The sequence below is a fragment of the Neoarius graeffei genome, chromosome 26, assembly GCF_027579695.1.
Source record: "Neoarius graeffei isolate fNeoGra1 chromosome 26, fNeoGra1.pri, whole genome shotgun sequence".
NCBI lineage: Eukaryota > Metazoa > Chordata > Actinopteri > Siluriformes > Ariidae > Neoarius > Neoarius graeffei.
Window position 1 is genome coordinate 17293266 of NC_083594.1, and position 23945 is coordinate 17317210.

A 23945-nucleotide genomic window follows, 5' to 3' on the forward strand; every position below is an offset into this window, starting at 1 on the left:
TAGCCAGAGAGGATCGTTGGTATGAGCAAAGAGTTAAAGAAGCCATTTTTGTCAACCTGGAACGGCCATCACTGAACAGAGGTAGGGGTCTAAGACATCATTTACCAACCATCTACAATGCGGTCTTGGGCAGTCTTTCCAGACGGCTGGGTGCACGCCAAGACCCAGCTGTTTTCGTTGACTCACAGGAGGACAGAGAGAGTCAGCTTTCCATTGATCAGCCTAACGGGCAATCCTTTGATTACCCTAATGACTCGCCGTTCACACCCAGCCTCCAGTGACCCACACCAACATGATGCCTCAACGACACCTTAGGTGAGCTTGTCATCAGAATTCTGATTCTGATCCATGAGAGGATAAATATCTGATACTCCCTATTAGTCAGACAGAACTGAGGAAGCCTTTCAGATGAGAGGTGAAACGTTTTCAAGAATCTTCAAGCAAGTCCAGTTGCCCTTTTCTACCACCCACAGTTTACTTTAAATCATATATATATATATATGGCGGCACGGTGGTGTAGTGGTTAGCGCTGTCGCCTCACAGCAAGAAGGTCCTGGGTTCGAGCCCCGGGGCCGGCGAGGGCCTTTCTGTGTGGAGTTTGCATGTTCTCCCCGTGTCCGCGTGGGTTTCCTCCGGGTGCTCCGGTTTCCCCCACAGTCCAAAGACATGCAGGTTAGGTTAACTGGTGACTCTAAATTGAGCGTAGGTGTGAATGTGAGTGTGAATGGTTGTCTGTGTCTATGTGTCAGCCCTGTGATGACCTGGCGACTTGTCCAGGGTGTACCCCGCCTCTCACCCGTAGTCAGCTGGGATAGGCTCCAGCTTGCCTGCGACCCTGTAGAAGGATAAAGCGGCTAGAGATAATGAGATGATATATATATATATATATATTCTCGGTTGTTATGCTATACAAGCTCAGAGGATGCACAAAACATGCCAGCAAACGTATAATAAGTGTGGGAAATATTTTAATGGATTTCACACAAATATTAGTTTATACAGAAAAAAATTAGGAAAAAAAAATCTGTACACAATGAGATAAACGTGTAATTTTAGGTGACAGCAGAGTCATCTGTCTGATCCAAGCACAAACCATATAAACCATAAATTATATTGTTAATAAAATGAAATAGCTCCGATTCAATAATGATGTCAAACATTTTGCTTTCTCAAGAGGTCACTGGTTGAAGCTGTGATCTAATGAAATACATCAAGCAAGTTTTTTTTTTTTGAATAATTATATCACTGATGCACACCAGAGTAAAAATGAACAGCAGATGGAATTGAACAACCACAATGTTCCAGTTGCTCAAAACATCCTGAGTCTTTATCAGCTTAGTGTTATGACACGCAAACGTATTGTTCAATACCACACACTGGGTGAATTTTTAACTTATAAGCACAACATATACACCGAACAAATAAAACGAACATAAACATGATGCATATTTTTCTCAGCACAAAAAGTACAAAGAACTGCTTGAGTAAATTAGTTATCAAATATAAAGTCTTTATATTAGCCCTGTAAATGTGGACATAGTAAAAACGCTGGAATACAAAATGCAGAGATCTGATTAAAGTTTAAACATTGTTTACAAGATGCGCTAATTTCGATAAACCGTCACATATTCGCTGAAGCAACCCATGTTGTTTTGCATTTCTTTATCTTCCAAACATCAGGCCAGCTTGGACGCTGCTTTCCTACTCGCCTGTCGGGTTGAGAAGAAAGAAATCCCTTTCACTGTGGTCCAGTCAACCTGGAAGCCATTTTCCTAAGTAGTGACAAAACTCAGACTGGCTTTTTTTTTTAATTCTGTCCACTCTACTTCACCCTCATTCCTCCCAGATGCTTTGATAATGTTCTTTCCGTGCAAACGTGTGGCCCAAATTGGAACACTGAGGCTACATCCACACGACAACGGCAACGAGATGTTATTTAAAAATATATCGCGTCCAAATGGGCAACGGTCAGTAAAATATCAGGTCCATATGGCAACGCAACGCTTGCTGAAAACGATGCAATACACATGCCACACCTTTAGGGGCGCTGTAAGACGGTCCCTTCGGAGACACCAGAACAATAGAAGAAGTAAGGACGCATGCGCATAAACTATTATGCGCGAGACTTCATATTAGCCACAAAGTCAGGAAAATCTGTTCGTAAAATTATGTTATAATGACCAAATACAATGAAAAGTATTTTTCCAGTCTCATCTGTGAAAGGTAATCCCATGTGATCTCGTTTGGACAGCAAACCTGTTGGTACAGTTAAACGCAGCTAATCTTTATTCTCCGCTTTGACCTATCCAATATGGCGGCGAGGATGACGTATGATTCTACGCGGAAGGCGGCGTCTTTAATGGTCCGGAATAAATTGAATGCTACACGTTGATGGATTAATTTGCTCTTCTACGCCCTTTTTGAGGAATGTATTGTAGGACTTAAACCAACATCTGAAGAGGTGAGATCGCTCCTTTTTTTCCCTATTTTTGCTGGCGGGATTGACTCTGCCCTAAGGGCTATTCTCTCTCTCTCTCTCTCTCTCTCTCTCTCTCACTTTGCACCATTACACAATAAATATTCACAGTGAAAATATTTTGTAAGCGCGTTTCATGAACCAAGTTATAGGATTTGTTGACAACTCGCATCGAGTTCGTTACACTTCTACCCGGCGTGAAGCACTCACAGTCATGTGGTTGTGACGTCATCGTAAACAAATCCGTTCTACTCATCCAGACGACTTCACAACGGCAACGTTGCCAGATCTTTCCACTCTGGAACCCGTTCTCAAAAAGATTGCGTTTTGGGCACCCAAAACGCCGGTGCCATGTGGACGCCAGGCCTAAACGATAAGCAATTGTATCGGAGTCACCTGAATCCGTTGCCGTGTGGACAGGGCCTGAGCCTCTTCCATCAAACCAGAGTATCACAAATGATCATTATCTCATGAGAGACTTAAAGCACTTCTTAACCATAAAAAGTTCCATGTTGCTAGCAGTGAATGAAGGCTATCAGAGATCAAAAGAGGCCATGCTAATAACTGGTACCGCAACCATATTAGCATCCGAGTTACACAGTTTCTTATGATTTGTAATTTCTTTTCAGTGCATCCACAAACAGAGTACAGACTTATGAGAAGGACGGCGTTCCTGGTAAGAGAACAACATCCTGGCGTGCTTAAGAAGTATGAGGAGCTTCCTCCGAAGACACCTGCTGTGGTCAGATCAGATCTTCTGTATTTCAAAAGTTCATAACACACTGATATATGAATCTTTGCAACATCTACTGTACATAAAGCGGCCTCATATTTGAATGAGCTTGTTTCAGGCAGCCTGGGTGTTTGATAATTTATTCTATGGAATTAGCTGATTAGCAATGTCACTGCGCCTGAGGAACCAGAGCTGTGGCCTTTTGAAAGCATCACAGGTTTTGCCAGGAAGTGACAAAATCAAATGACGAACTCAAAGGCAGGAATACACCTTGGATGAGATGCCAGTCCATCAGGGGGCACCATGTTCACACATACATTCACACACTCATTCACACCTTCGGGCAATTTAGAGTCACCATTCCACTCCCCTGCGTGTTGTTGGGAAAATGGAGAAGCCCAGAGGATAATAGGAGAACATGTTCAATGTGAGACTCCACACAGACAGCAACCTGAGCTCAGAACACAACTATTATACTAACCTGCCTTATAATTAGTCAACCACATTTTAAGTACAATTGAACACCAATTGAACAAGTGTTGCCAGGCAAAGCAAACCTCGCCCGTCAGTCTAGCCTATCCACCTTACAAGGTGAATCCGCGACCTTCAGTTTGACATTTCAAGGTCAACATCTCATCTCATTCATCTCATCTCATTATCTCTAGCCGCTTTATCCTGTTCTACAGGGTTGCAGGCAAGCTGGAGCCTATCCCAGCTGACTACGAGCAAAAGGCGGGGTACACCCTGGACAAGTCGCCAGGTCATCACAGGGCTGACACATAGACACAGACAACCATTCACACTCACATTCACACCTACGGTCAATTTAGAGTCACCAGTTAACCTAACCTGCATGTCTTTGGACTGTGGGGGAAACCGGAGCACCCGGAGGAAGCCCATGTGAACACGGGGAGAACATGCAAACTCCGCACAGAAAGGCCCTCGCCGGCCACAGGGCTTGAACCCGGACCTTCTTGCTGTGAGGCGACAGCGCTAACCACTACACCACTGCGCCGCCCAGTGCGATATCCTCAAACAGCAAATGTCAGGCTTTAATCAAGTTCTTAAACACGCCTATAGTTTTCACAAATATACAGTAGTGTGCAAAAGTCTGAGGCACATGTAAAGAAATGCTGTCGACTAAAAATGGCTTAAAAATACTGAAATTAAATGTATCAACATAAAAAAAATACTATAAACAGTAAACCATAATAAATGAAACAAAGTCGATATTTGGTCTGAGATGACCCTTTGCTTTAAAAAAATAGTAGTCTCAGGTCCAATGAGTGCAGTTTTATGCGGAAATGAGCTGTAGGTTTTACTGAGCATCTTACAGAAGCAGCCACAGTTCTTCTGGACACTGTCACATTTGCGTCTTCATTTTGCACCAACACCCAGTAGCCTTCATTACGTTTTCTTTTTTAATCTGAAAAGTGCTCTCTTGTGTAATATGTGGCTCAGATACAAACTTTTTTTTCGGTAACATTTAATTTTGCGCTGGAAAATGAACGCTTGGAACTCGAAAACGTTTTTGTACTGACTCGATAATGTACAAGTCATAAAATAGAAATCCATAACAAAGTCTGTATGAAAAAAACTGGGTGCCTAAGACTTTTGCGCAGTCCTGTATGCGTACGCAGGAGGAAACATGGAAATGTCACCATGTTAAGGGTTTTCCAGGCCGCAACACATACACTATATTGCCAAAAGTATTTGCTCACCTGCCTTGACTCACATATGAGCTTAAGTGACATCCCATTCCTAATCCATAGGGTTCAATATGACGTCGGTCCACCCTTTGCAGCTACAGCAGCTTCAACTCTTCTGGGAAGGCTGTCCACAAGGTTTAGGAGTGTGTTTATGGGAATTTTGGACCATTCTTCCAGAAGCGCATTTGTGAGGTCACACACTGATGTTGGACGAGAAGGTCTGGCTCTCAGGCCAAGTTTACATTAGACCGTATCTGTCTCGTGTTCTTCGCGGATGCACTGTCCGTTTACATTAAAACGCCTGGAAACGCCGGGAAACGGGAATCCGCCAGCGTCCACGTATTCAATCCAGATCGTGTCAGCTCCGGTACTGTGTAAACATTGAGAATACGCAGATACGCTGTGCTGAGCTCTAGCAGGCGTCGTCATTGGACAACGTCACTGTGACATCCACCTTCCTGATTCGCTGGTGTTGGTCATGTGACACGACTGCTGAAAAACGGCGCGGACTTCCGCCTTGTATCACCTTTCATTAAAGAGTATAAAAGTATGAAAATACTGCAAATACTGATGCAAATACTGCCCATTGTGTAGTTATGATTGTCTTTAGGCTTGCCATCCTTACACTTGCAAGTGGTAAGTGATATGCACTGAGATCACACACACAGCGGCTCAGTCCCGAATCACTGCTCGTGCGCTTCACTCGCGCGCTCTGTGAGCTGCGCAGGGCCGGAGTGCGCACCCTCCAGAGGGCACTCGCTGTTCAGGGCGGAGTGATTTGGAGCGCAGGATGCCTGTGGAGCTGAGCGTATCCGTGTATTGGCGTTGCTGTGTGCACGCGAATTGTGTATTGGTGTTGCTGTGTGCACGCTAATCGTTTTAAAAACGTTAATCTGATGATCCGCTGATACGGTCTAATGTAAACCCCACCTCAGTCTCCGCTCTAATTCATCGCAAAGGTGTTCTATCGGGTTGAGGTCAGGACTCTGCGCAGGCCAGTCAAGTTCATCCACACCAGACTCTGTCATCCATGTCTTTATGGACCTTGCTTTGTGCACTGGTGCACAGTCATGTTGGAAGCGGAAGGGGCCAGCTCCAAACTGTAAAAACAGTCTGCATGCCTAGGTGCTTGATTTTATACACCTGTGGCCATGGAAGTGATTGGAACACCTGATTCCGATAATTTGGATGGGTGAGCAAATACTTTTGGCAATATAATGTATTTGGGTTAAATTTTTTGAATGCAAATTTGACGAGCTAACAGAATATCTGACTTTTTTTTTCTCCAGTGCATGTCTTTATGTCTTCTATATTTGATTCAACAAGTGCAGCAATTTCAGGAACCGGATCATGGTATTCCATGGAGTGAATTGATGCATTCCCTTACCCATACCCCTTTTCCACCAAATCAGTTCCAGGGCTGGTTCGGGGCCAGTGCTGGTGCTGGTTCACAACTCGTTCAACTTGCGAGCCAGCTGAGAACCAGTTTGCTTTTCCATAGCTCACGGTGCTAAGGGAAGCCACGTCATTACGTCGCTGTACACGTCAGTTACGTCGTTGTATACGTCATTACGTCGCTGTATACGTCAGTTACGTCGCTACGTTTGCATAAACCTTGGCGCGAATATCGAAGCAAAAACAACACGGAAGAAGCAGCAGCAGCAGCAACAACAATAATAATAAGAATGGATGACTTCGCGTTTATACAGCTGCTGTTTCTCGTCGCTTAAAAATGGCGATCTTTCACGGTCTTGTTATTGTTGTTGGTCTTAACAACTCCGCCCCCCTGCTGACGTAAGCGGTTCTTTCCTCTGGCCCAGCAGAGAGTTGGTGCTAGCCTGGAACCGGTTTTTCTGGCCCCAGAGCCAGTTCTTTGTCAGTGGAAACAGAAAACCCGGTTCCAAACTAAGCACTGGCCCCGAACCAGCCCTGGAACTGCTTTGGTGGAAAAGGGGCACCAGTGGACTTGCTAATGAATTTATGACCTCTGATACTGACTAAAACACTGCTTAAGGCACAGCAACATAACAGATCTCTGGCCAAATATGTGTTTATGTTCACTATTGAAATCGTTCATCTAACCGTTCAAAAGTATTTTTTCTCAACTTTGCACCTTGCTTGGTTGTTCTTAATTATTTCTTCATATACTCATGTTTGCAATCTGGATTCCTTTCATAATCAACAGTGACAATGCTAATGTGGCTAATTTTAGAATGCTATGCTGTTCTTCCAAGACAAACCCAAATGTCCTTTTGTTTTTCTCAAATGTCTGTTCATCTGGTTTCACTGGAGTGGCTCATTTGGTGGATTTTGCCGCCGAACTCGAGCCTTGCGGTTCTCTGCGCTCTGCTTCCACTTTAGTGTGCGCAGTTTCTGTCTCCGTTTCTCGCGGTACCACAGCTGCTCGCAGTACTCATCGGCTGTTAGACCGCTAACGCCGATCAAATGCAGCTCCTTGTAGCTCAGCGAGGATGGTACGTAATTACCACCCACTTTGGGGTCAGTGTGATGAGTGCTGCGCGCATTTGCAACATGCTGCTCGGAGATGACTTGAAGCTCGTAGCGAGCTAGCGTGCGAGAGAATGAGTACTCGTGAGCTGTGCACAGGTAGAGACCGGCGTTTGAAGAAGTTATCCGCTGCAGGAGGAGACCTCGTTTTGTGAGGATGACATCTTCACCAGGGAGCAGCTGCGAAAGAAAATGATGTTATAGAGTTCCGTAATCTAGCTGTTATAATTTCGACAATGTTATCATAAGATACTTAAAAATAAAACAAGTCAGACAGTTTACTAAAGTGTGTGACACATGGTAAAAACATTTGGTCTGCCGAAAGATGTCTAAAACTTTCCCTGAAACAATGAATTTCATATTTCTCAGGGTTTCCCCCAAAAGCATCATAGCATAGCGGCCCCGCTACGCTTAATTTGGTGACCGATACACTTCGTGACATGGCGCTACGCTTACAATTTAGGCCTGCAGTATAAAGCTAGAATCAACATGTATGTGTTTTGTAGCCTTTGAGTAGATAATCAATGCAGTCCGTGCAAGCCCATGACCCTGAACTTGACCCAAGTTCACAGCTGACGTCAGTATTCCATGCTGATTGGTTGAGTGTGTGCGGTATCCCATGTTGATTGGATTACCTTCATAGGTAACTTGTGCAAAAATGGCGGCGCCTTCAAGCCGGGTACGAGCGAGCAAAATGCAGACGGGTTGCAGCTTACCCTTATCAAAAAGAAGTATACTTCAAGTTCATTTTCTCATCTCATCTCATTATCTGTAGCCGCTTTATCCTGTTCTACAGGGTCGCAGGCAAGCTGGAGCCTATCCCAGCTGACTACGGGCGAAAGGCGGGGTACACCCTGGACAAGTCGCCAGGTCATCACAGGGCTGACACATAGACACAGACAACCATTCACACTCACATTCACACCTACGGTCAATTTAGAGTCACCAGTTAACCTAACCTGCATGTCTTTGGACTGTGGGGGAAACCGGAGCACCCGGAGGAAACCCACGGGGAGAACATGCAAACTCCACACAGAAAGGCCCTCGCCGGCCACGGGGCTCGAACCCGGACCTTCTTGCTGTGAGGCAACAGCGCTAACCACTACACCACCGTGCCGCCCCTCAAGTTCATTTTATTAAGTATAAAGTATATTTCCTGAAGTATACTTTTGTGTACCAAATATACTGATATCAATGTACTTACAGTAACTAATCTAATACTTCTTGGGCATAAATTGGCCGACTTTTAGTTTATAAAAAGTATACTTTAAGTCGAAGAGACGTAAACTCTGAGTATACAACTAGTATTTTTTTATTTTGTACTGTAAGTAAACTTATATACTAATAGTTTACGAGTTCTATACTTGTAGTCCACTCTTTAGTTTACAAAAGTATACTGGAAATATACGAGGAGTTTACTTGTTTTATACTTCGCGTCCACATTTTAGTTTACTAAAGTATACTTTGTAGTATACTGGAAATATACTATTGGTTTACTCGTTACACACGTCTAGTCCACTTTTTAGTTTATAAAAGTATACTTTATAGCATATTGGAAATATACTATTAGTTACTGGTTATATCCATCTTGTCCACTTTTTAGTTTTGAAGTATACTGCAATCACCCTTCTAGGTATACTATTAATTTTCTAACCCTACCCCTTACCTCATGCACACTACCAGTAGACAACTCAAGTGTTTTGTTAAACCGTGCTGCCGTATATCACAAAGACGCCAGTGTGTGTGAAAAAGAAGTATTTTATAGGCTACTATCAAAAGGAGAAGCACAACTACAGCTCAAGTGCACTTCAACATCTCGTCTCATCTCATTATCTGTAGCCGCTTTATCCTGTTCTACAGGGTCGCAGGCAAGCTGGAGCCTATCCCAGCTGACTAGGGGCGAAAGGCGGGGTACACCCTGGACAAGTCGCCAGGTCATCGCAGGGCTGACACATATGCCGCTTTTCCACTACAAACGTGGCTGAGTCGGGCTGAGCCGTGCCGTGCTGAGTCGAGCTGAGCGGGGCTGTTGGAGTTGCATTTCGACTACAACCGTGCTGAACCGTGCTGGCTGGAAGTGGGTGGACACATTGGGTGGAGTTAGCGAAAGTGGGTGGACGTCAGGTGATGTCGTTAAGCAGCGCAAACAGTGACATCAGTGAGCTTTTAAGCGGTAGTCTCACGACCCGAATAGTAAACAATAAACATGGAGGACATGGAGTCGTTAGTGTTGCTGGTCTTGGTGCTGTGGCTTGTTGTCACCGACAATGCGGACAGATACTGGCAAGAGCGTATAGATGAGGCGAGGCGCATAAGGCTCCAGAAATTCTCGTAATTCGTAATTATTCTCCTTCCGGATTTACGGTGTTTACAGATCCCAGCGTGCTCGCGGGGCGTGTGTGGACATGTGAGGACACTCCTCCTCACCAATCAGTGCACAGGGGAGTGTCTGCTCACGCCCCCAGACTCACTCGGCTCGCTTTGGCTCGCTTCAGCCCCACTCCAAAACGGTGCGAGTTTTAGGGGCTAAGCAGGGCTGAAGCGAGCTGAGTCGTGCTGGTTTTTGGTAGTCGAAACGCGAGCCGTGTCGGGCTGAAGTGAGCTGAAGCGAGCTGAAAAAGGGTAGTGGAAAAGGGCCAATAGACACAGACAACCATTCACACTCACATTCACACCTACGGTCAATTTAGAGTCACCAGTTAACGTAACCTGCATGTCTTTGGACTGTGGGGGAAACCAGAGCACCCGGAGGAAACCCACGCGGACACGAGGAGAACATGCAAACTCCACACAGAAAGGCCCTCGCCGGCCACGGGGCTTGAACCCGGACCTTCTTGCTGTGAGGTGACAGCGCTAACCACTACACCACCGTGCCACCCGCACTTAAACATAAGGCAGAAATATTTTAATACTTTATTACACTTGTGTTAAGTATATCTTGATCAAAAGTTTAAGTATTAACTTAATATACTTCGACTTTTCGATATACTTTTCAGTATAAGCCAAGTATACTTATGTATAACTTTATTAACTCTGATAAGTACATCAAAAGTAAACTGAAAGCATACTCTCTTATTTTTAGTTTAAAAGAAGTATACTAGAAGCACACTTGTTTTTTTGGTAAGGGTAATTACGGAGTTTTTCACAAAGAAAACTGCAGAAAACAACTCGGCAACAGTGGCAGACCATAGTTGTGAGACAGCAACGGCCGGTTCGCTGCGTGTTGCTGACCAGCTTGAGTCGGACAGTGAGAGGACTGAGTCATCTGCACTACTGCCAAAATTTAACGATCAGTATTTTGAACAACTCGTGCCATGCTGCATCACAATTCACTTTGTTTGATGTGAAATAAACAGCAGTCTCCTTTGGAACAGGACACTGCTTGTGAGATGCAAGTGGGTATTGTATTGACTTGTTGGGGGTCTAGCGGCAAAGCTGCAGAACCCCATTGTGTATTTTTTGTTTGTTTGTTTGTTTGTTTGTTTGTTTGTTTCTATGTATTCTTATTATTGTTCAACTTTCTTCCGTAATGGAAGTCTACGGCAACCTATAGAACCGTATGGTAAAAAGTTGTGAAATTTTGCACACACATTGGGGATGGCACCCTGATTAATTTGACCAAGTTTCATGTATGCAAGTCAAGCAGTCTAGCGCCACCAATGCATCAAATTTGGAGTTGTGTCCATGAGTGTAACTTTTGAACCGTATGCCCGATTTTCAAAAATCAGGTACCCTTGGGTCAAGCCGAGTTCAACACACCCTATGACGTCATTTTCCGCCATATTGGATTTTCCGCCATTTTGGATTTTGTTGAAAGTGAAACAAAATTTTCAGCGGTCGCAAATTTAGCCCGATTGTCATGAAAATTGGAACACATGGTCTTCAGGCCATTCCCCACAAAACTTACTTATAGCCGTTTAGAAATTCCAAAGCGTTTGCTTGCCACAGCCAAACGAAAACGGCGGCAAAGCCGCCAAACAGGAAGTGAGGTCATATCTCAGGAACGGTTTGACGTTCCAAGTTCAAACTTGGTACATAGACTCTTGACCCCATCCTGAGGGCATTCATTAAATATGGTGACCTTTGACCTCTGTGGGGCGCTATAATTTTTTAAAGCATTTATCCAAAAGCCCCCAGGCAGGAGATAAGTTCACATCTCTGTGAATCTTTGGTTGTTTGTCATGAAACATGCAGTCAGTGTTGCATCTGAAGGCCATTGCAGACGCTGCCATTTCTGCTAGACCCCCACATTGCTGCTTGCAGCTATATTTTTTGTTTGATTTTTTCTGTTTTTAGGGTGGGAATTCAGTAAAATTATAAGTAAAATATCGCCTCCCCCCCCCCAACATGTTGAACTGGTAAAAATTAGCCCGAGATGTCACCAGAAGCCATGAAATGAACCCTTATATTTCAAAAATTTACAGGGGAGCATGCCTTCGCACCCCCCTAACTTACACGTCACCTACAGCGGCATGCTCTTTGCACCTCCTTGCACTCGGGGGCCACTACTCTTTCCAGTTTTTCTCGGGGAAGCCCTGCTTCTGGTTGAGATACATGCAAAAGGGAAATGTATTTTATTTCAGGAAAACCTGCAGTCTTCAGACTATTTAGTAGAAATGTCAAATTTCGCTCGGTGAAGGGTTTACCCCGGCCACCTAGGTGTTAATTATTCCTTATTAAATGTGTAGCAGATCTAGAAGTATGCACAGCAGTAAATCACTTGCTGAAAGGTAGATCTGACATAATTTCTGTCTCAATGTGCCTTTACATGACGTCCAAAACCATTGAACGTAAATGGAGTTACAGGTAGTTTAATCAGCAAGTTGCATCTCTTGCCCTGGCTTACAAATGATTCTCAGCCTACTCATCTTTCCATGGAAAGATGCAGTGTGGCATGTGTGTTCATCCTGACCTCTTTGGTGCTCTGGCTGTGTTTTTGCTGCATGATCCATTTGACTGTTGCTTGTGGTGAAGAAGGCATGCATTCCAGGAAGGTCGAGTTGTTCTCTACTCCATAAACCACCTTCAGCTCAATTTTCTCAGAACCTGCAAAAGATTTCAGGTACATTATATTAATACTTTTTTTGGGGGGGAAAAAAACAACAACCCAAACAGCTGCAGGAAATGTCTACTCTTCTACTTTGTTCATTTCATGATGTATTTAGATTCCTATGCTGTCACACAGTTGAGAGTCGAGCAAAGTTTTAGAGTCATTACCATCTCCCAGATCCTGACACTGGCTCAATGGGTCACCGTATCTCACATCCTGTCGACGGGAACGTCTGCAAAGGGAAAGTGTGAAGCTGATAAACATGGCTATGGAGGATTTTAGTCACCAAAGTCATCTGCAATGTGTAGTCGAAGTTATCTATGGATCTAACTTATCCGAGTGTGGAGACAGTAAAAGTCAAAGATAACAAAAATAAGACTTACAAAACTGTCTGACATTTAAAAAAGGGGAAAAAATTAAAAAAAAACCCTGATTTGCATCAGTTAAAAAAACTAATTACACATTCACTCTTTCACTTTTCTCAATACACCTTTTCATTTCTCATCTTATCACACACATCATACACAGTCACGTTAGTGAAATTAACCCTCTGGGGTCTGACGGTATTTTCTGGCACTCTAATGATTTTGGTATGCTCTGATTTTGTTGTCAGTTTCAACAAATCTAAGCAGTACTTTCAATGTCATATGACTTTTTTATATTCAGCACAAGCTCAGCTACAATAATATCTATGTAGTACGTAAGTCATAATTGTACTTTAAAAAAATAACAGATAAATGAAGATGTTGTAAAAAGTAGTTTTAGAAATGTGTTGCAATATGTGGAAAAAAACATGACCTTACCCATTGTGTCGAACCGTTTGGGTCACTTGAGGTGACTGTGTTCAGTCTTAAGGTCAATTTATGCTGACAACGCAGTCCTCGCAGATGGCATCGCAGATGGCATCTGCGTAGCCCCCCCCCTTCGCAGAGGCTCTGCGCGCACCTCCCAAAAATTGTGACCACCGCAGAAGCCTCGCAGACAGTGTCGCAGACAAGAGGGCTCTGATTGGTCCACTCTACATCCGCTGTACACGCACTTCCACTTCCCTACTTTCCCGGTTTGTTTTGTTTTCACGACCGCCATTTTTAAAAACACGAGTGAAGATGGAGCAGCACGAAGAGCGGTTGATCGAGGAAGTACATACATTTATACGACTCCAGTTCTAGTCATTATAAGTAACCGGAGGATAAACACTCCACTAACCACACCCACCAACTACTCCTAGCGATTTCACGACTTTGCGCCCTCTTGCGTTGTGGCGGTGAATAACATCGCGCACGCCTATTACTCCCTGCTCAACGATAAATTACAACTGTCTGCGAAAAGCTATCTGCGAAAGCCTTGTCGCAAGAGCATGCAGAGGCCCTTAGGAATGGCTCAAGCACAAAAATTTATATTTGCTCCATTGATTTGGACAATTAACTGGCCATCAAAACATTTATGTCCTATTGTTTTGGGATAAAGGGTTGGTCGTGGGAGGGGTATTCAATGAGAAGAGTAAAACATTTCCATTCCATTCAATGAGAAGAGTGAAAATCCCTCTCACTGCCAGCTCTTAATCCCATCAGGTCAAGTCACAATGGGTAAAGTCATGTTTTTTCACACATTCCAACACAATTCTAAAACTGCTTTTTACAACAGCTTCATTTATCTGGTATTTGACTTTAGTTTGGTATTTGACTCTATTTAGTGTGTCTTGAAATTAACTCTTGTACTATATTACTCAGTTCAGAGCCACAACCAACTCTGTTACACAGTTACTCTGTAATTTTGCTCTCACTCCAACTCCAAATTTTACTCAATAAACTCAAAATCGAGCAAAATTAACTATTTTTTGAGGAAAATACTTTTAACTCTGGAAAAAACTGTTCAGTCATTTTTCCTGTGTATGCACTACAGTGCACACATATCAACTGATCTGCTCATAATAAATAGAAGAAATATTTACACTTACTCGAGCTGATCTTCAGCTGGATCAAGTTGAAGTTAGTAAGTAAGTAAGTAAGTAAATAAAAGCCGCCCCTCATCATCAGTGTCACAGTTCTCAAGATTGAATTGAATCGCTGTCCTGAATCATGAACTGAATCGCGGTCCTGAATCATCTGAAGCGCATAAAATCCGCGTGCCATCTCGCAGCAAGTTTTACCTCCAAATAGCTTAAACTTTGTCTGACAGATTTTATCCTATTTACGGTGGGTGTTCCCACCGCGAAAGAGAAACCAAACGAAACCGAAAGAGTGAAAATGATTATCATACCATTACCATGTGAATAGTCTTTTATGAATGAGTAAGTGGGCGCTCAGCGCTCCGACTCCGGTATGACTGAGTAAGGTGACAAGTTTTATGTTTCATCTAATTTAGGTAATGTAAAAACTATAATATTATTTGGCAGTGGGCACACAGGAAAGTGTAAAGTATAAAGTTTCTGTCAATATGCTGATCATGCTTGTATAATGAAAAACTTGCAAAGATATTTATCTAAATATATGACCTCCTCATTCTAAACCTGTCGAGCTTCACCGGTGAAGCTCTCGACCCCAGAGGGTTTTAATCTGTGTGGCTTCAACCTGCTTTGACTACTAACAGATAGCAGTGGGAAGTATTATAACTCTCAGTTTAACACAGAACACATAACTAGGCCCACACTAACACTCCTGGCCCAGAACAGACACGTTGTTTTATTGGTTATGCAGACTTCATTACAGCTTCCTTACTCATGAATCTAGCTGTGCCTGGAGCATCATATCCACATAAAACAGCAGCATACCAAATTCTTACATCCCTCATAACAAAACTGGCTGCTTTCCATCCTTGCTGTAAACAGTTGCACATTAAAAAAATAGATATTCGACTGAGCACAGCACAGTTATAGATCTGCCTCTGGCACAATTTCACCCTGTAGCCTCAAAGAGTTCATGTTCATCAATAAAAATAAAAAGGCAAACATCGTGATGCAGCATACAATACGCTGCGTCATGTCAGTGTGCAGAAACAGATTCCATATGAGGCCAGAGAGAAAGATACCTCTTGTTAGTGGGGAAATAATTGGTGCAGGTGGTGCCATCCCAGGCGCAATAAGGATCCCGGGCCAGGCAGCAGTCGGCGCAGGCTTTCCCATAAAGTTCACACCGCTGCAGGGGCAACCGAGCCACCGCCTCTGCACTGCTCACAAATAGAGCTTGCTATTAAAAAGAGGGAAAAATGTGAAGATGTTTGGCCTGTACATTACTGTATCCTATTATATCATGCTTCATTCTTGGAAGACTTTCAGAAATACCACTTATACTTTCTTACACTAATCAGGTAACACCTCATTAACAACATTTTGAGAAATTATTTCACGCATATTCAGAGCTGGTGTAATTCCATCTTTTAAATGGACCCCTTACGCAGGGTGCGATTTGTCAAAAAACCAGAAGGGGGGATTTTTTTTTTTTAATCATGAAACGTCATGATATAGGCTAACAGCTCAATAACATTGGATGATATCAAATGAATAACACTAAATGAAAACGAACACTAAACCAGAGATAGTAAATTCATCTTCCTATCTCTCTGACTAAATACACGAACACTAACACACAACAAAGTTCGCATTGCTTGTCACGTTGCTGTGATGTTTCTCTCCCTCCGGATTAAATGGACAGTGACACTAAAATACATGAATACTAAATGAACAGTTTGCTCTGATGGCGCAGTTCACATTGTGCGCAGCTTTCCGATTTAAACTGTTTTTTTCTCATCCTTATACTTCCTGTTTCATGGACTGTAACGGATTTGCTTATTTAGTAATTTTAATACAGAATTTACTTTGAAATTATAATCAGACACTCCAACGCCCCCCCCCCCCCCCAAAAAAAAAAAATCGGCCGTGAAAAAGGCAGCATCCGCCAAAAGGCGCGCTGTTTGCATCCCTGCATAGAACGCAAAGATATTGTTATTATCTACAATGTATCTATTTGCTGGGGACGTTCGTGAACATCAAAGCTGCCACTTCAGGTCATTTTGAAAATGAGTGCAATGTAGACCATAGAAAACTGTGTCACAACATGCCTGTCATGTCAACTTTTTTTTTGGTTTGTTTTATTGACGGGGTTGTCCCCGAGGATTTTTTTTCAGCAGAGATAAAAACCAGAGGGGGGGATGATCCCCACCATCCCCCCCAGCAAATCGCACCCAGCCCTTACGTATCATCCAGCTCAGTAGGGTTTATTTTTCTGCCTCCACCACTGAGAAAGTTGCTGCCCAAAACAATATTCTTCAACAAACTGAAATGTGGTCTTATAATCGTAATCCTATCTGAACAGACATTTAACAGTTATTCCACGAAATCGAGTCGTACATGAGCTGATAGCCGATGAGGTGCGTAGCTCCGAGTTGGCTATAAGTCGTGTACGACGAGACTGAGTGGAATAACTGTTTGATTCTATGCACATTCACTGGGTTTTGAGAAACCGAGCCTTTTTATTTGTATTTTTTGCAAATTCAGTAAATAAAAACTTTATACAAAACATCCGACAAAATAATTTCCGCTTAACAGACCGTTGAAATGACAGTAGCAATTTGTGAAAAATGCTATCATAATTCTTGAAAATTAAAAAAAAAAGATACGTTCTTACCATCACTTTCATTCCTTATTTTGTTGCTTTTTTTTGTATTTTTTGGGGATCTTTTTTTTTTTCGTTTCCGTTTCCGGTTGAGAGTACGTCGTGCGCGTTCTGGCTGCCACTTCTCACCAGAGCTTTTTTATTTTATTGTATTTTTTTTTCTGTGTGTTTGTGTAGTTTGATGTTTGTTTGAGTGTTTTGTCCGCCGGTTGTGGTGTAGCTCCGGACCCAGTTTTGGGCGTCGGTTCCCTCCAGGCTTTGGTTCGCTGTGGGTGATGCCTGTGCTCCCAGCTATGGACTGCAGTGAGCTCGTTGCTCATTTTACATCGTGGTTGTCCAGCGCTCTGCGCTTTAATGCTTGGCGTGATGTTCCGAGCGATGTTGCTGGGTGGCGTCGCGGTGGCTGTGCAGACGGTCTGGACATACCAGCGCTCTGCGTGGCGGTGCTTCTCTGCTTGCTTTGTGGATCCATGGCGTGGTGTTCGAGCAATGTTGCTGGCGGCGTCACGGTGGCGGTGCTGGAGATGTGGGACTCGTTTTCGTGCACCTTTTGGTGGGACTGTGGCTGCTACACCACAGGAATTACATCCTGACCCCTACTTGGTGGACTTTTTATTTTTTATTTATTTATTTATTTTTTATCAAATTATTTATTTATTTTTTCTTTCCTTGTCTATAATTGTAAAGCGTCCTTGGGTTTTTTGAAAGGCGCTATATAAATTTAACTTATTATTATTATTCAAATAGTTTTTATTTCGTCCTCGGTTGGTTCAGCAAAACGCTCCGCCATTTTGTTGTTCTCTGCTCACGGTATATAAGCTGATATTCTAGTCGTAGAGTAGCCAATAAGAGCGCGCAACTGCTCATATCCAGTGAATGTGGATAGAATAATCATGGTTATCCTACTAGATGTTGCCTCTTACACTGGAAAACGTTACTGACCACTGTGACAAACTCTATTCGGGCATATTGTGAGTTGTTGATAAATTTGAAATGCTTCACAATCACAAAATTATATTCATAGATCACAAAATAATGGATTGATTGTATCACTGTGGATCAAATGGCAATCAAATGAGTGTTCTCACACAGACATATTAAATCTGCTATTCTAAGAACAGATACTGGGATAAAGCCCAACTTCATGTTTGCATATGCTGCAAGAGTATAATTTAACACAAATTAATTCATAATCCAATAATGTCCGCTTTATCACAGAAACGAGCTGGAAATACGGTACAATGTAAGGCCAAAAGTTTGTGGACACCTGACCATCACACCCACGTATCCTTTTTGAGCATCCCGTTCAAGATTTAGTCCCTGTTATTATAACCTTCTGGGAAGGCTTTCCAATAGATTTTGGAGCATGGGTGTGGGGATTTGCTCATGTTCAGCCATAAGAGCATTAGCCAGGTCAGGGTTCTGTGCAGGACACTCAAGTTCTTCCACTCCATCATTGGCAAACCGTGTCTTCACAGACATTGCTTTTTGCACTGCAACACTGTCATGCTAGAACATGACTGTACTCAACCCCTTAGTTCCAGTTAATGGGAAATTGTCATGCTAAAACATACAAAGCCATCCTATACAATTATGCGCTTCCAACTTTGTGGCAACAAATTCAGGAAGGCCCACATATGGCTGTGATGGTCACGTCTCCATGTACAACCCCGATTCCAAAAAAGTTGGGACAAAGTACAAATTGTAAATAAAAACGGAATGCAATGATGTGGAAATTTCAAAATTCCATATTTTATTCAGAATAGAACATAGATGACATATCAAATGTTTAAACTGAGAAAATGTATCATTTAAAGAGAAAAATTAGGTGATTTTAAATTTCATGATAACAACACATCTCAAAAAAGTTGGGACAAGGCCATGTTTACCACTGTGAGACATCCCCTTTTCTCTTTACAACAGTCTGTAAACGTCTGGGGACTGAGGAGACAAGTTGCTCAAGTTTAGGGATAGGAATGTTAACCCATTCTTGTCTAATGTAGGATTCTAGTTGCTCAACTGTCTTAGGTCTTTTTTGTCGTATCTTCCGTTTTATGATGCGCCAAATGTTTTCTATGGGTGAAAGATCTGGACTGCAGGCTGGCCAGTTCAGTACCCGGACCCTTCTTCTACGCAGCCATGATGCTGTAATTGATGCAGTATGTGGTTTGGCATTGTCTTGTTGGAAAATGCAAGGTCTTCCCTGAAAGAGACATCATCTGGATGGGAGCATATGTTGCTCTAGAACCTGGATATACCTTTCAGCATTGATGGTGTCTTTCCAGATGTGTAAGCTACCCATGCCACATGCACTAATGCAACCCCATACCATCAGAGATGCAGGCTTCTGAACTGAGCGCTGATAACAACTTGGGTCGTCCTTCTCCTCTTTAGTCCGAATGACACGGCGTCCCTGATTTCCATAAAGAACTTCAAATTTTGATTTGTCTGACCACAGAACAGTTTTCCACTTTGCCACAGTCCATTTTAAATGAGCCTTGGCCCAGAGAAGACGTCTGCGCTTCTGGATCAAAACTATAACTATAGAGTTTTAGCTGGCAACGGCGGATGGCACAGTGAATTGCGTTCACAGATAATGTTCTCTGGAAATATTCCTGAGCCCATTTTGTGATTTCCAATACAGAAGCATGCCTGTATGTGATGCAGTGCCGTCTAAGGGCCTGAAGATCACGGGCACCCAGTATGGTTTTCCGGCCTTGACCCTTACGCACAGAGATTCTTCCAGATTCTCTGAATCTTTTGATGATATTATGCACTGTAGATGATGATATGTTCAAACTCTTTGCAATTTTACACTGTCAAACTCCTTTCTGATATTGCTCCACTATTTGTCGGCGCAGAATTAGGGGGATTGGTGATCCTCTTCCCATCTTTACTTCTGAGAGCCGCTGCCACTCCAAGATGCTCTTTTTATACCCAGTCATGTTAATGACCTATTACCAATTGACCTAATGAGTTGCAATTTGGTCCTCCAGCTGTTCCTTTTTTGTACCTTTAACTTTTCCAGCCTCTTATTGCCCCTGTCCCAACTTTTTTGAGATGTGTTGCTGTCATGAAATTTCAAATGAGCCAATATTTGGCATGAAATTTCAAAATGTCTCACTTTCGACATTTGATATGTTGTCTATGTTCTATTGTGAATACAATATCAGTTTTTGAGATTTGTAAATTATTGCATTCCGTTTTTATTTACAATTTGTACTTTGTCCCAACTTTTTTGGAATCGGGGTTGTACTTTTGGCCATAAAGTGTATATGTATAAACCAGTACAAATAAAGACGACATTCCAGGAGAAGACAAAATAAGGGTGATAACTGCAGTTATTGTAAAAGCAACAGCTTGTGTTATCTAGGGAAAGAGAAATTAGAAAATCTATTAAAAGGAGCTAAATTATAGCTTTAAAAATAATCAGTTTCACCGCATGAGCACATGTTTCTAGCTTGAAGCTTCCTCTTCTGTTGCTAATCTCCCAAAAGGGAAGTCATTAAACACGATTAAATACTGCTACTAAATGACCACCCACAAAATAGCTTTACATACCCTCTTGGTAGAGAGCTCCATGCTCAGGATCGGACTCTAGAAGATAAAAGGGAGAAAACAAATTGTCAGTATGCATTAAAATGGTGACATGAATCACCTCCTGATTTAGGGAGTATGGTACGGTAAGTGAAGGACGACATGCATTGTTGGCACCGAACAAGAGGTTCATCTCTGGCTGTTGTGCAAGTTACAGGCTTTTCTGGCTCATTGCTTCGTTTATCCTCCATATGCTGCCAACAAATGGTCCTTGACTTTTCAAACAACTCTCTTCTACTTTATGAAGACGGTAACTGAAAGAGTACTATCCTGTGTCTGATGAATGTGACACGGATGAATGTTTCCTGTTCTACCTGTAAAATGCTGATTCTTTCTTTATATTAGTAATGGGAAAGTTGGTGAGCACTGTCACCTCACAGCAAGAAGGTTCTGGGTTTGAGCCCAGTGGCCGACAGGGGCCTTTCTGCGTGGAGTTTGCATGGGTGCTTCGGTTTCCCCCAATGATGTGCAAGTTAGGTTAACTGGTGGCTCTAAATTGATTGTAGGTGTGAGTGTGAGTTGTTGTTTGTCTCTATGTGTCAGCCCTGTGATGATCCGGTGACTCATCCAGGGTGTACACTACCGTTCAAAAGTTTGGGGTCACTTTGAAATGTCCTTATTTTTGAAAGAAAAGCACTGTTCTTTTCAATGAAGATCACTTTAAACTAATCAGAAATGCACTCTATACATTGCTAATGTGGTAAATGACTATTCTAGCTGCAAATGTCTGGTTTTTGGTGCAATATCTCCATAGGTGTATAGAGGCCCATTTCCAGCAACTCTCACTCCAGTGTTCTAATGGTACAATGTGTTTGCTCATTGCCTCAGAAGGCTAATGGATGATTAGAAAACCCTTGTACAATCATGTTAGCACAGCTGAAAACAGTTGAGCTCTTTAGAGAAGCTATAAAACTGACCTTCCTTTGAGCAGATTGAGTTTCTGGAGCATCACATTTGTGGGGTCGAGTAAATGCTCAAAATGGCCAGAAAAATGTCTCGACTATATTTTCTGTTCATTTTACAGCTTATGGTGGTAAATAAAAGTGTGACTTTTCATGGAAAACACAAAATTGTCTGGGTGACCCCAAACTTTTGAACGGTAGTGTACCTCGCCTCTCGCCAATAGTCAGCTGGGATAGGCTCCAGCTTGCCCGTGACCCTGCACAGGATAAGCGGTTACGGATCACGGATGGATCTTGTAGCCATGCGCATTGGCCAGATAGGCATTTAAATGCGTTTGTCAGGGATTTTCTAAATCAAGGGTTGTCAAATTGTGGGCGTAGAAAAGTATTTCAGCAGACCAAAACGAGCACTGGAAAAGATACTGCCAGAGCCGTATTTTCAACACAATTTTTAAGCTATTGCCATACAATGCCTTTTGGGAACCTCAACCTTGGTGTTGTGAAAAGTCTTTAACTCATCCATTTTGTCTCACATTTCTTTGGCATCTCTTATTAACTGAGGAACCCAAGGTTATAAAAAAACAACAACCTTGTTTGTCTCCATTTACTTCCCGCTGTTTGTCCCTGGGGAAAACCAACATGTTCCTAGCTGTCTACAGCCTTGAATAAATGATATCCGCTTTTCATTTGCTAAGTAAACAAAGATGATCCCCCCCTCAGTCATTTGTTGTTTCTGCCTACTTGTTCACTCTTTTCTCCCATTGTCTGAGTTTGGTCAGGAGGCTGAAGGACCCTGGGAAACACACAGGCCTGTTTTTCCTTATAAAAGGTTATTTCTGTTAAGGAAGCTGAGCTCTCCCAGGAAGACTGAGATCAGACAGCTAAATGGATACGGCTAAAGATCATGTGGCAGGTGAACAGATGAAGACATTGGAAGAAAAGTGTGAGTGTATGTCGCTTGAGTGTCGAGAGTATGACAAAATTGAATTACCTGAAACACATTTAACTCTTCCAGTATGATTTCTTCAGTTTCCCAGTTCTCCTTGGGAATGGATACCACTTTCAGAACCTTGCCATCATCTAAAAACAGACACTGACTTTAAGATAGCTGCACTATAAACATTATCATAAAACATGTACTGAAGATATCGCACCCAACCATTTAACCATTAATACTATGAAAATAACCAATTTTAAAGAGTGAAACAAAAAAAAATTATGATTTTCCAATATTTTCCTAATAAACAAATTCGTGAAAAAATTCATGTTGTTAGTGATTGGATAGATTACAGTTGTCATTCTGACCAGAGAATAACAATATTACAACCCCAATTCCAAAACAGTTGGGACGCTGTGTAAACTGTAAATAAAAACAGAATGTGATAATTTGCAAATCATGGACACCTTATATTTCAGAGAAAATAGTACAAAGACAACATGTCAAATGTTGAAACTGAGAAATTTTATTGTTGTTTTTTTTGTTTTTGTTTTTTTAAATATGCGCTCATTTTGAATTTGATGTCAACACATTTCAGAAAAGTTGGGACGGGGCAACAAAAGATTGAAAAAGTTGTGTAATGTTAAAAAAAAAACAAAAAAAACAAAATCAACCTCATTTGGTTAATTGGCAACAGGTGTGTAACATCACTGGGTATAAAAAGAGCATCCCAGAGAGGCGGAGTCTCTCAGAAGTAAAGATGAGGCAGGGTTCACCGCTCTGTGAAAGACTGCGTGGGCAAACAGTGCAGCAATTTAAGAATAACGTTCCTCGGTGTAAAATTGCAAAAGATTTTGGGATCACATCATCTATGGTACGTAATATCATTAAAAGATTCAGAGAATCTGGGGAAATCTCTGTATGCGAGAGACAAGGCTGAAAACTGACAGTGGATGCCTGTGATCTTCAGGCCCTCAGGCGACGCGGCATTAAAAGCAGACACATGTCTGTAGTGGAAAGCAGTGTATGGGCTCAGGAGCACTTCAGAAAACCATCGTCTGTGAAAACGGTTCATTACTGCATCCACAAATGCAAGTCAAAACCAGATATAAACAATATCCAGAAACACCTCCACCTTCTCTGGGCCTGAGCTCTTTTACAATGGACTGAGGCAAAGTGGAAAATTGTCCCGAGCTCTGACAAATCAAAAGTATAAATTCTTTTTAGAAATCATGGACCCCACATCCTCCAGGCTAAAGAGGAGAGGGACCATCCGGCTTGTTATCAGTGCACAGTTCAAAAGCCAGCATCTGTGATGGTATGAGGGGGCATTAGTGCACATGACATGGGTAGCTTGTACATCTGGGAAGGCCTCATTAATGCTGAATGATATATACACGTTTCAGAGCAATATGCTGCCATC

General features: G+C 42.4%; 1 protein-coding gene across 3 annotated transcripts in view; it reads right to left on the reverse strand.

Moving 5' to 3' along the window:
- Positions 1–966: 966 nt before the first annotated feature.
- si:dkey-49n23.1 (semaphorin-3D) overlaps positions 967–23945 on the reverse strand; it is a 152310-nt gene continuing 129331 nt past the window's right edge. For all 3 annotated transcript variants that reach the window (XM_060910315.1, XM_060910316.1, XM_060910317.1), the window contains 6 exons: positions 22577–22665; positions 20648–20683; positions 15504–15661; positions 12644–12708; positions 12339–12472; positions 967–7606 (listed from right to left, as the gene is read on the reverse strand). In XM_060910315.1, the coding sequence (XP_060766298.1) occupies positions 7202–7606; positions 12339–12472; positions 12644–12708; positions 15504–15661; positions 20648–20683; positions 22577–22665 (887 nt within the window). In that variant the 3' untranslated portion in view covers positions 967–7201. The remainder of the gene's footprint in view (positions 7607–12338; positions 12473–12643; positions 12709–15503; positions 15662–20647; positions 20684–22576; positions 22666–23945) is intronic.